Below are 13,183 nucleotides of genomic sequence, written 5' to 3'. Positions count from 1 at the left end.
GACTCGTCGAGTGCACTTGGGCAACTCGGCGAGTCTACACGTGTCCACTAACTCTTTAGTCCCACTTGGCATGTCAAGATCCTCCCCTTACTCGACGAGTCACACTTGGCATGAATCGCAGGGCCACCCTGACTCAACTCGCCGAGTCTCAAGAACAACTCGGCGAGTTCCACCTTGGACTCAAGTCCCCCAATCCCCTTCTGACTCACTGAGTTATTTCCCCAACTCGGCAAGTCTAATCACTGAGTGATTTACGGGAAACCCTAACCCTACTCGCCGAGTCTGATATTGGACTCGGCGAGTTCATGCCATGTACAAACTCCATAGACCTCCTGAGGTCAGATATGTTCCTTTAATCCATAGATCTGACCTTACCAAGCATGATAATCACGTAAATTTTAGACCTTGACACACAAATAACATCTAGATGGTCTCACTTAGTGACTTATCCCTAAAAACAACATCCTAAGTTCATGGCTCCCAAAATAGCTCATAAAGCTCCAAGGGTTAAGGTATCTGGACCTCTTTGAGTCCAGATCCAAAGCATAAACTCAAGAGGGGACCAATTTCTCCACATATCCATCCTCTAAAGCGTTAGAAAACCCTAACTCTAAGAATCAACACCAAATCTGAAGAAGGTCCGAACTAATACCTCAATATGAAGTCTCTGGACTCTGAAATCACCAGAATCGCACCTCCTTCAGCCTCCTCTTGCCTTGGTCACCTCCTTCTTGCGAATACACCAGCAAAATGATCAAGAATGGCCTCTCCTTCCTCACAAACGCTCTAGGTTTCTTAGGGTTTCTCTCTGGAGTTTGGTAGACGCAAATCACGGCCCTAAGGGACTTTAAATAGGTCCCAAACCCAGGAAATTAGGGTTTCATTAAACAGCGTGGACTCGCCGAGTCCACTCATGAACTCGTCGAGTCCAGCTGTGAACCCGGATACGAATCCGCGACCATACTCGGCGAGTCTGAACACCAACTCGCCGAGTCCCCTCCCATCCTCCCAAAAAAATAAAGGAATAATTAATATACATGGGAATCCGGGCGTTACACGAAAAACTTGAACAAATGGAGCCATGAGCAGGGTCAACCCTTACCTTACAACGGAGATCGAAGCTTCTATAGCTTGAGCGAGGGAGGCTCTGCAGACAGAGTCCTACCTATCCTGGTCCGTAGGATTACCCGTAGTGATGAGCAGGGTAGAGCGGCCATCAACCGAATCATGGAAGTTGATGCCGATGCGGGAGTCAATACGGTACGCATTCGCCATCTGGATTCTGCTTCTGAAAGGACTCAGAATCAGAATGCGGTCCTGCAGAGAGAGCTTGTTGCATCCCGAGCTGAAGTCATAGAACTTCAACTACGTCAGAGATCTCATGAGCGACATCTTCAAGAGGTGGTACGTCAACTGGCGGATATGAGGGTTCACTCGAGGAATGCCCGTCACCGGTAGAAGATGTCTAGCACATCTTTTATTTGATTTAAGGAATAGCCTTTTTTTATCTGTGTGCTATGAAGCACTTATTTGTAAAATATTCTTGTCTTGCAAGTACACTAAATAGACTTCTAATCTGTCAACCTTTTCCCTATATGGTTTGATGTAAGACCTACTGTCAGGTCATTTTTCCCGAACTCATTACATCATTAATACCAATATTATTGACATATATCTAATCTTCTAGCAATCTTTATCCAAATGCTTTCATTCTTGTATCACTAGAACTCATACTCTGATCTAGTTGTTGAGCTATGTCGATTAAGTTCATGGGACTCGATCATTAATTTCACTATTGAATTCTTACCATTATGTTCATCTGGTAAACTTATAATTGAAAGATGCCTCCTCGCAAATCAACAAGGCGTAATCCTCCGATCGTTGAAACAACTCCACCACCTCCTCCACTAATCGATACGGCAACTCTAAATGTTGCAGTAGCTACGATTGTAGCAACAGCCATGGCTCAATATCACTCTACCAGTGCCAGCGGAGGTGGAAAACGTGTTCATTCTACTCAAGGTGAAATCCTCGTGCGCTCGAGAGAGTGCTCCTACAAGGACTTCACAAATTGCAAGCCAAAGTCCTTTAAATGGGCTGGCAAAGTCATTGCCGTCTCTCAAAGGTTCGAAAAGACGGAGTCGATCTTCGAGATCTTCTCCTACCCAGTAGGGAGCAAGGTCAAATTTGATGCCTGCACCTTCGAGTAAAAATCCTTAACATGGTGGAATAGCCATGTCAAGTCACTAACTCTAATAGTGGCAAACGATATGGGCTGGGAGACTCTGAAAGACCTCATGATTGAAGAATACTGCCCGCGGGGCGAAATCCAAAAACTAGAACAAGAACTATGGAGCCTAACCGTGAAGGGCTCCGACATAGTTTCCTATACCGCCAGATTCAGCGAGCTGGTGGCCCTATGTCCCAACACGGTTCCCACGGAGGGAAAGAAAATAAAGAGATACATCTGGGGGGCTGGTGCCTCCATTTCAGGGAAACGTATTATCTTTAAACCCCACTACCTTCGATAGTGCCAAGCGATTGGCACAATGGCTCATTGACCATGGGGTCTATACCCCGTCATCAACAACAACTCTAGCCATCTCCAAACCCTCCAAATGCGCTAACAACAAGCAGAAGTTCTGGGATGACAAGAATAAGCAACAAGCTGCCAAAAAGTAGTAGGTTGTGGCGGTTCATGCTACGATAGCACCCGCCGCTGCTGCTCCGATAAAGCAGTACGCTGGAAACTTGCCAAAGTGCAACAAATGCAACTTCCACCACAATGGACCCTGCCGGGAATTACAGTGCTCTAACTGCAACAAAAAGGGACACACTGTCCGATTCTGCAAAGCTCCGGCAAGGCCAATCAACCAAGTCCCTAGCGCTGGTGTGGGCCAGTCTTGCTATGGATGTGGCGAGGTGGGCCACTACAAAAGAGACTACCCTAAGGCAGGGAATGCTGGTGGAGTGGGAAGGATTTTGGCTATAGGCCAGAAGGAAGCAGTTGCTGACCCTACAGTGGTGACTGGTACGTTTCTCCTTGAAAACTCTTATGCATGCATACTATTTGATAGTGGAGCGGAGAGGAGTTTCGTGAACCAGAAATTTGCTCACTTACTTAAACAACAACCACACTCACTTAAAGAACCGTTCACTGTAGAAATGGCTAACAGGAAAACTGAGAGCACTAGTAGTATATACATTGGATGTACTCTAACTCTAGATAGCCATTCATTTCTAATCAACCTCATGTCGTTCTCAATTAAAAGTTTTGACGTCATTATCGGCATGGATTGGGTGAGTCTACATCGTTCCGACATCATGTGTTATGAAAAAGCTATTCGCCTTCATCTGCCGTCTGGCGAAACTCTAGTAGTCTATGGCGACAAACCCGACACGAACCTTCGTATCACCTCGAGTATTCAAGCCCAAAAGTTCTTGCGAAAGGAATGTCGCGCATTCCTTGCTCATGTTGTTGATGTGAGCCAAGAATAAGGACATTAAGAACATCCAAGTAGTACCTGATTTTCTCGACATCTTTCCAGAAGAACTCCCAGGATTACCTCCACAACGTAAAGTCGAGTTCAAAATCGACTTAGTTCCAGTGGCTACCCCAGTAGCCAAATCGCCCTATCGTCTAGCACCTGCAGAGATGCAAGAACTGTCCGGTCAAGTTAACGAACTGCTCAGCAAAGGCTTTATAAGACCAAGCTTCTCACCCTGGGGAGCTCCGGTCTTGTTCGTCAAAAAAAAAAATGGATCGTTTCATATGTGCATCGACTACAGGGAACTCAACAAGCTTACCATTAAGAATCGTTACCCTCTGCCTCACATAGATGATTTGTTTGACCAATTGCAAGGGGCGAATTAATTTTCAAAGATAGATTTGAGATCCGGGTATCACCAATTACGAATGCTAGAGGAGGATGGTCCAAAGACAGCCTTCTAAACTTGTTATAGACACTACGAGTTTGTGGTGATGCCATTCGGATTGACCAATGCACATGCAGTATTCATGGACTTAATGAATAAGGTATGTCATCCTTACTTGGATCAGTTCTTCATCGTCTTTATAGATAGCATACTTAGTTACTCTCATAATAAGGAAGAGCATAGTAAGCATCTACGTCAGATCTTGGAAACATTGCGATCAGAGAAGCTCTACATGAAGTTCTCTAAATGCGAGTTTTGGATCCGAAGAGTCGAATTTCTGGGTCACGTTGTCAGTGAAGAAGGAATTCATGTGGACCCTTCCAAAATTAAAGCTATTGAGAACTTGTCAGCACCGAAGACGCCTACAGAAATTCGTCAATTTCTAGACCTCGCTGGCTACTATCGTAGGTTCATTCAAAACTTCGCTCAGATTGCGAAACCTCTTATGAATTTGACCCAGAAGGGCGTGGCCTTTGAATGGGAATAGAATCAGGAGAGAGCGTTCCAAACGCTGAAACGAGCCTTATGCACCACACCGATACTATCCCTCCCAAAAGGAATAGAAGACTTCGTGGTCTTCTACGATGCATCCAATCAAGGGCTCGGTTGTGTTCTAATGCAACGAGGTAAGGTCATTGCCTACGCCTCAAGACAGCTGAAGACACACGAGGTCAACTACACCACGCGTGATCTTGAGTTAGGAGCAGTTGTGTTTTCCCTGAAGATTTGGAGACACTACCTATACGGTACGAATAGCACTATCTTTACAGACCACAAAAGCCTACAACATATATTCGACAAGAAGGAGCTCAACATGAGACAACGACAGTGGGTCGAGCTACTCAATGATTACGAATGCGAAATTCGTTATCATCCCGGCAAGGCCAACGTAGTAGCAGAGGCCCTAAGTCGGAAATAATATTCTGGTCGAAGAGTTAAATCATTGACCATGACTATCCATTCGCACCTGTCCACGCAAATCAAAGAGGCTCAACTCGAGGCCTTGAAACCTGAAAATGTGGCGGGTGAATCCCTAAGAGGGATGGATAAGAACTTGGAAGTCAAGGGTTGCGGAACCTTATATCTCATGGACCGGATCTGGACACTGAAACACGGTGGCTTCAGAGACTTGGTCATGACCGAATCGCACAACACTCGATATTCTGTCCACCCAGGTTCAGATAAGATGTATCTAGATCTTAAAAAGTTATATTGGTGGCCTAACATGAATGCAGAGATTGCTACCTTCGTAAGTAAATGCCTTACTTGCGTCAAGGTTAAGGTCGAATACCAGAAACCCTCAGGTTTACTTCAACAATCGGAGATACCTGAATGGAAGTGGGAGCGGATCACAATGGACTTCATAACCAAGTTGCCCAAGACTACGGGTGGTCTCGATACCATTTGGGTGATCGTAGACAGGTTAAGCAAGTCCACACACTTCCTACCCATCAAAGAGACTGACAAGATGGAGAAACTCACAAGAACATACATTCGGGAGATTGTACGACTGCACCGTGTTCCCATATCCATTATCTCCGATAGAGATAGTAGATTCACTTCAAGGTTCTGGCAGTTGCTACAAAGTTCCCTTGGAACGCGGCTGGACATGAGTACACCCTACCATCCACAAACCGACGAACAAAGTAAGAGAACTATCCAAACCTTGGAAGATATGTTGTGAGCCTGTGTGATCAACTTTGGGAAGGAATGGGATACTCCTTTTCTCCTTGTCACGTTTTCCTACAACAATAGTTATCACACGAGCATAAAGGTTGTTCCATACGAGGCCCTCTATAGCCGAAAGTGCAGATCCCCTCTGTGTTGGGCTGAGGTGGGTGACACCCAGTTAGATAAAGGATGAGTTCCTGACAGCACTCTAACAGGTTTGGGGATCATTCGGGAAACAACAGAGAAGATCGTTCAGATTCGTGAAACCTTTGGAATTCCAGGTGGGAGACTAAGTCCTTTTGAAAGTCTCACCCTGAAAGGGCTTAATACGCTTCAGAAAGCGTGGGAAGGTCAATTCAAGATACATGTTGGGGAGTTTTACCGAACTCCCAACTTAAACAACCCTCAAACCAAACAGCTATTTGGGCCGCCTTCCTCCCTGACGGGGATGCAAAACTCATCCTAGTTTCATAACCGCTCTTGCTCCTGAATACCTGAATGATTCTCCCCCACTTTTAATCGACTAGATTATCACAACACATGAGAATTAAAGGATTCCCAATCCTTCTTACCCTCCAACGATCGATCTGCTGAAGATCGGGCTTACCCTTGCTAGTGAACCATTACTAGCTAATCTCAATGATTACGTAACTCCTGGAATCCGGAAGAATACACTTGAGACCTTAACCACTCTGATAATCCAAATCACCTCCCATGATACCATACCAATTCCTTGAGTTCTTATGTCGATGACTAAGAACCATAACTCTTGCCATGTACCGACGAACCTCTACTCTAATTTCTATCCTCAAGGAATCATTGAACTCTAACCGAATTCAGTCCACGTGAAGGTACGATTCCCTTGACACATCCAATGATCAAACTAATCACGCAATTGACACCACCATCTTCATGCAACCATTCCTTTCCTAGAAACGGTAGTTCCTTGAGCTCAAAAGTTCTTCCATAGGCAGATGTCGATCATACCCGAACAGATGATAGAACCACTAAACCCTGACTTACTAGAGAACTATCCCACTAATTCCTGACCAAAGGTCCTCCAAGAAATACTCCTAAACAAATTTTGACAAAGACCCGTAGCAATAATTGTACATGAAGGACCCTCTCGGCAAGATACGTCCATCTGTAGATTCAGCAAAGACTCCTCGACATGCAAAATGACATATGACAATCCTTGATATAACTCAGACAATAACAGATAACCGACCCAAGATCTAACTTATTCAAACTCAATCAAAATTCCAAAGTGATACAAATTCCTGATATCCACTTGAAATGGCCGAAGATAACATACCCACAAACATCTGAAGGAATCCTGACCACCTCCTCCAGAGTTACCTCGACCATCCTGAGGGTGTGGTGCAACACTCCCTTTCGATCTGAATGACAGGAACTAATAATAGGATCCTCCTTCCTGAAGGATTCTAGGGATCCATAGGCTTTTAGCTCCAGATGAGCCCCTAACTGCTCCGCGACAATTCTGGGCCGAAAGGCCCCGAGACGACTATTGAGAGCTCCCAAAATCCCTTCCTTGTATGAACAAAAGACCATCGAGGTCCATTCCAAAACTCTATGAGTAATCTCTGATGTGATGTACTCCTACGATCGCGCATAGATTGGCCCAGGTCCTACTCCTGAGCCCGAGCCAGAATCTAGATCCCATTCCTGAGTGCTCCAAATTAATCTCCCATTCTCGGCTCTAGAAATCATATCGTTCAGGGTCTCGCACCCTGACACACTCACCAGATCAATCGCCCATGGTTGAACTGTAGTAGCTGAAGCAACCTCTATGCTAAACCAGGCAACAAACTACTCCCAAGACATGGTCTCGTATCCTGAAAGAGCAATAGATCGCACAATCAATTCGTGCCGCCTGATACAAGAGATCCAAGGCGAACCGAACCTTAGCTCCTAAGGGGTAGGGACTAGTGTAGAAAACACTTTCCATCTCCTTAAACTGAAACGAACTCAAAACCATCGCAGTCCTTCCACTAACTAGCTCACCACCGGAGCCAAGACCCAACCTTGGTCTTCCCTTATGCGTGCTCATCCTCATTTTGCAAAGCAGTTATTACCACTATCAGAGAATCACCAAGAATTCTCCTTCCCATAAGCTCCTTAGACTCCCCAAGACTCTCACCGATTTGAATACAGATCCTGTGCTTTTAGTTGTACGGGCCCAATACTACCTTCCACACATATCCATACTTTCCTTAGTGATCCTCCCGGATCCTCTAAATCACTTTTTTAAATTGATGTACCCAAAACTCACTAACCGCACTACTAACCCGCTGAAGCATATCCTAGGCTTTACTAGGTTCTTGAACCCACCCAGTCCTCAGCTTCTGAAGGATTCTCATTATTGTCAACTAGCCACCTCATGAATATAGCCACATGTAACAGAGATTAGATAATCCTTCGAGTAAAAGACTCAATCCTAGAACGGTTGGACTCAAACAAGAGTTACTCAATAAGGCCAAGTCCATCACTCTGAGATTATCCAACCTGTGCCACATGTGACTTAGCACATTCACTTATTTGCTAGCTCACATTGCTAAGATTCCCACAAAGAACAAAGCAAGCAACATTCAAACAATGGAAAATCTAACCAACATACACTACAAGAAAAATAGCCTTTAATGACGTGCAAACAATGACACTCGCTAATTCACGTTACGCATTTTTGGGCGTCCTTAAAAATATTGTTAGACTTCCAAAATTTGAAGGATCGTGGAAACGCATTTTTGCGTGCCCTTAAATTAGTGTTTCAAGAAAAAAAATTAAAAACACGGAGGGCGCTTTATCTTAAGCGTGCGTCTTCTGTAGGTGTCGCTTTATAATTTTAAGGAAACGCGCCTTGAGAAGATAACGGGGGGAAACGAAACCCTAAAATTTTGAAAACCCGCCTTTCTTTTCTACCTTCTTTTCTTCATCTTCACGGTCAAATCTCCCCTTTTGTTTCTCTATTTCGATGGTTGTTTCCCTCTTGCCCTAATCATTTCGTCGCTGCGAATCACACACTGAAGGTTGAAGCAACGAAAACATTGTAACTTTGTCTTAATTGTTTCATGGTGGTTGAAAAGGTTTTCCTTGTGTATCAGTTACCACTATCTTCGCCGTCATCTGACCTTCACTTGGTTCTAACGAAAAGGAAAAAGCGTGGTTTGTGTATTTGTAAACCCGGTATAGAGATTTTTGGGTCCGATTTTTAGGGATTACTATAAATCCCCCTAAATCCAACCATTACACTTGCTCATTCATTCCCCATAAATCCCTTCATCTTGATTACGATCTACAAACCCCCTAAATCCCCCAGTTAGAGTATCTACCATGGATGCTGTATGCTGACCTAATCTCGATCTTAGTAGTTCTTCACCCATTTCATCAATTTACACCAAAACCCCTCAAACACCAACCTCTTCAACTTTTCCCTATAAGTACCGATTATCTTCTTCCAATTTCAATGGTTACCATAGCAAGTGTAAAGTACCAACACCACCTCAAGCTTTACCCAAGGCAAATTCGAACGAATCAGTTGAATCCAATAAGAAATTGATTGATTCAATCGCTAACGGTTTGATCAGGCTCGCTGCTGCAGTCTCTGTTTGTTTAGATTCGCCAGCTCTTGTCGAGTCCTTGACAATAGCATTCCCAGCTTCTCGTACTCATGAGGTAGGTGTTTAGTTTGATCATATTTTTTAGTAGTTTGTTTGGGTCGTGCAGATAAGGTGTTCGATCTATTGCTTATATGGGTTTGGTAAAATTTGATTTCGTAACAGGTGAATGCTGTGCAGCGAACTCTCGTAGAGACTTGGGGTTTGAGATGCAAAAAATTGAAGATCACAACTTATAAACATATCTACCAAATTTTTTTATTAGAAGTCGTTAAATAAGTATCCCAAGGATCTTATTATTCATTGTAATCATTTCTATAGCACTCCTCTCCTCTTTTCAGAAGATACTTCTCAGTTGTGCATACCAAATGTTTATGAACTTGATGTTATTACTGGAAGCTGAGAAAAAGAATTAGTTTTGGTTAAAAGTGTTGTTGAACTTTGGTTGTATTATTGGTATTATCATTTTTATTTTCCATATTATATCTTGTGTATCGATATGCTCTACAGGCAGCAGACGTAACTCTGCACTAGCAACGCTTGATGGAATTGATGTGATGGGAAGCAGATTAGGACATGAGGTGAGTATCCTCCTCCTTAATCATTTTTAGGGTTAAATCCAAGACCTAGAAATATTCATTTCTACTATGACACAACATTGTAGTTTGAAGTAAAAGTGGTGGTTTTGGTTTCAGGTGATATATGTGATAGAACGCAATCCTAAAGTTGAAAAGATATCATTTATAGGTCACTCACTTGGTGGCCTGATATCAAGATATGCTATTGCTAAGCTCTACACATAGAATCAAACATTCCAAGACAGATCTGGAAAAATTGCTGGAGTTGAGGCTATTAACTTTATTACAATTGCGACTCCACACCTTGGCTCAAGAGGACACAGACAGGTTTGTAAATTGTGAGTTAATTATTTGGAAATATTTGATGGAAGTGTTGGTTGTTTCAGGTCCCAATGTTCTGTGGAGTCAGAGGCCTTGAGAAAGTAGGGTACCACAGTTCAGTGGTGGTTAGAAGAACAGGAAGACATCTGTATTTGAAAGACAAGGCTAATGGACAGAGACAGACCTCTCTCTTGGTTCAGATGGCCAATGATTCAGAACACCTAAAGTTCATGTAAGTCTTTCATTGACATCCTCCCCCCCCCCCCTTTTTCAGCTAAACACAGTAGAAAAGAAGGAGAATTTGGAGATCTGTTTGCATGAATTTTCTGGTTGATTTTGTAGATCCGCATTGCAGTCGTTCAAACGCCGTGTTGTTTATGCAAATGTCCATTCAGACCGTATCCTAATATTTTTTCCTGAAAAAATCTACCATTAAGTTTTGGATGTTTTTTTTCCTTAACTCAAGCACTTGAAATAGATCTTGTGGGATGGAGCACATCATCAATCCGTCATCAGATTCAGCTGCCTATGGTAAAAAAATAAAATAAAATAATACTACTGGGTATAGTGTAATTAATTTATCTCAGTATTTTTATAGATTAAAAATCTTGTGAGAAGTGGTAGATATCCCCATATTCTCAAGGAAGATGCAGAAAATATCACAAAATAAGAAACCTCTCTGGACCCACAGCCCAAAACCCACAAGCTAAGACAGCCACTGCCACTGCCACTGCCACTGCCAGCATGGAAGGTAGCAACCAATTCATTATTCAACTGCTGAGTTATATGAATTCTAATACCATCAATTAAAAATTCATAAATGATGATTAAGGGATTGAGTCAAATAAGCTGGGAACGGGTTGATGTCAGATTTAAAGGAAGTAACCAAAGATACCTTGCACACAATACAATCCAGGCAAGCATCACACCCCCACCCATATATTTCTTTACATTTCAATCTCTATTCTTTATTATTATTATTCATGTCGTTGTTCAAACTTAAAATAAAATTTCCCAATCTGTTAGGCAACATTATGCCAGTCAGACAATTTGTGGAAGATCACAACTTATAAACATATCTACCAAAAAATTGAAGTTGTTAAGCATCTGAATCTGGTTCTTTCCCAAGTTTGAGATGCAAACCAAGAAAGTAGCAATGGGAAGAAATTCTTCTAAAGAACTTGCTAGTCCAAAAGTTTCAAAAACTCAGAAGAAGGTGCCTAAAGATGTCAACAACCAAGAGAACAAAGCCTCTCAAATGATTACATCCTCTGCTAGAAAAAAACCAGGTTAGTTGGTTACCCTTTTTTATTTTTTGACATTATTATTACTTTTTGTTCACTGAGGATTTTAAATTTGGATGCTTTATGTATCTATATCTCTTGTAACTAGCAGCAGCCACCTACCTAAAGGATAGCAAGGAGAATGTTGATGCAACTAATTTAAATGCTAGAGGCATATGTTTGGACAATGATTCTTATATTGCAATCAACAACATGTTTGTGGATTCTGAGGTAATCATATATATGTCCATTTGTTGTTTGACTTTTGGATTTGATTTTCATCAATCATCATCATAAGATAAATGGCAATATCTTGTAATTATGGATTCTCACAAAGTGAAAGTGTTTCTTTTTGATATGATGTAGGGATGTGAGATAACAGAATCTTTTTCAAATGGAACCATATTTTCTCTAGCATTCCATATTTCAAGAAATAATGAAGGAGAAATTGTAGATGGAGGTATATAATTAAACTGCTATTTTGCTTACATGAAATAGATTTAGCTTAATATTAGCATAAAATATGTTTATTTATGATACATAATTAGGATGTGGTCTATCAAATGAAGTGTCAGCCATATACCAAGGATGAAAGACTCAAAGCTAGAATGTGTTGATGAGACTCTAGTGAACACAATAGATCGAGATGGGAACATGCTTCCTATTAACATGATCAATGGCCTTGCTCTTACTCGTGATCCGCTAGTTGTTCTTGTAAGTTTTTTTTTACATGAAAATCTATGTATTCACCTTCTGTTACATCTTTTGCTAGTGCTGACATGGCAGTGAGACAACAGCCACATCAGAAGATGTATAAGCTGAGAACTGGTTGTGTTAATGTGTCCCATTCTCATAAACCTGGTAACGGGGAGCACACAAAGGCTACAGCTCAAGGAACATGTGACAGTTGGCGAAAAAGGTGTTGTTTTAGCCCCCCCCCCCTTTTTTTTTTGATATTTCACATTTGTATAAACCTAATATGCTTTTGATTTCTGAAATAAATTGATTTGTACAGGGGAAACGAGGCTTATAAGAGTGGAGATTTATCAGAAGCTGAAGTATGTTATTCAAAAGGTATTAGTTCAATACAACATACAGAGACACCTGGCATTTGTATACAGCCTCTTATTTTCTGTTATAGCAATCGTGCAACTATACGCATGGAATTGACTGAAATTCATTCCATTTCCTCTAGCCAACCAAACATGATAATGGAATGTAATGATCTATTCCATTATTGTTATGGATTTTATTTGTTTATTTATGCTCTTACAAGATTTGTTGTAAGTCCTTTAATCCCAAGCCACTAGACATCAGGACAGTTATTATCTTTTGTACACAATCGTCTAACTAAATGTACCTTTTAAACTGGGATAGTGTAGGCCTATGCATGAGATCACATTTTCAACAATAGACATACCAAAGCTCCTAAGTCAGGTATTAAAAATTCCACCTTTTGCCCTTGGCTTGATGCATATTTACTATTTAGCTTATTATTTTGATTTACACTTGCAGGAAATTAGAAGCGAGGAGCTACATAATGATGTTTCATAGGTGCTCCTTGGTTATAAACAGGTATGAATATGATTTACACTTCCAGTTCACATTGTATCCAATTATGGAGAGGATATTTGGCCCTATAGTAGTAGCTTGTTTGCAGGAGTAAGCAATTTTTCTTTAATTTAGTTTTTCTTTTTACCATTTGTTTAATTTAATTATTCATTTTTGATGTAATTATTGATTTTGCATGAGAGAAAAA

At 41.7% G+C, this 13,183-nt stretch overlaps 1 protein-coding gene across 1 annotated transcript; it reads left to right on the top strand.

The window, feature by feature from the left end:
• Positions 1 to 12,161: 12,161 nt before the first annotated feature.
• Positions 12,162 to 12,978, top strand: LOC128126034 (uncharacterized). Its single transcript, XM_052763732.1, has 4 exons — positions 12,162 to 12,343; positions 12,440 to 12,707; positions 12,802 to 12,861; positions 12,940 to 12,978. The coding sequence occupies exons 1-4, from the start codon at positions 12,165 to 12,167 to the stop codon at positions 12,976 to 12,978; spliced, it is 546 nt and encodes a 181-aa protein (XP_052619692.1). The 5' UTR covers positions 12,162 to 12,164.
• The last annotated feature ends 205 nt before the right edge of the window (positions 12,979 to 13,183 follow it).

The sequence above is a fragment of the Lactuca sativa genome, chromosome 5, assembly GCF_002870075.4.
Source record: "Lactuca sativa cultivar Salinas chromosome 5, Lsat_Salinas_v11, whole genome shotgun sequence".
Taxonomy (NCBI): domain Eukaryota; kingdom Viridiplantae; phylum Streptophyta; class Magnoliopsida; order Asterales; family Asteraceae; genus Lactuca; species Lactuca sativa.
This window is presented reverse-complemented; position numbering and strand designations above follow the sequence as displayed.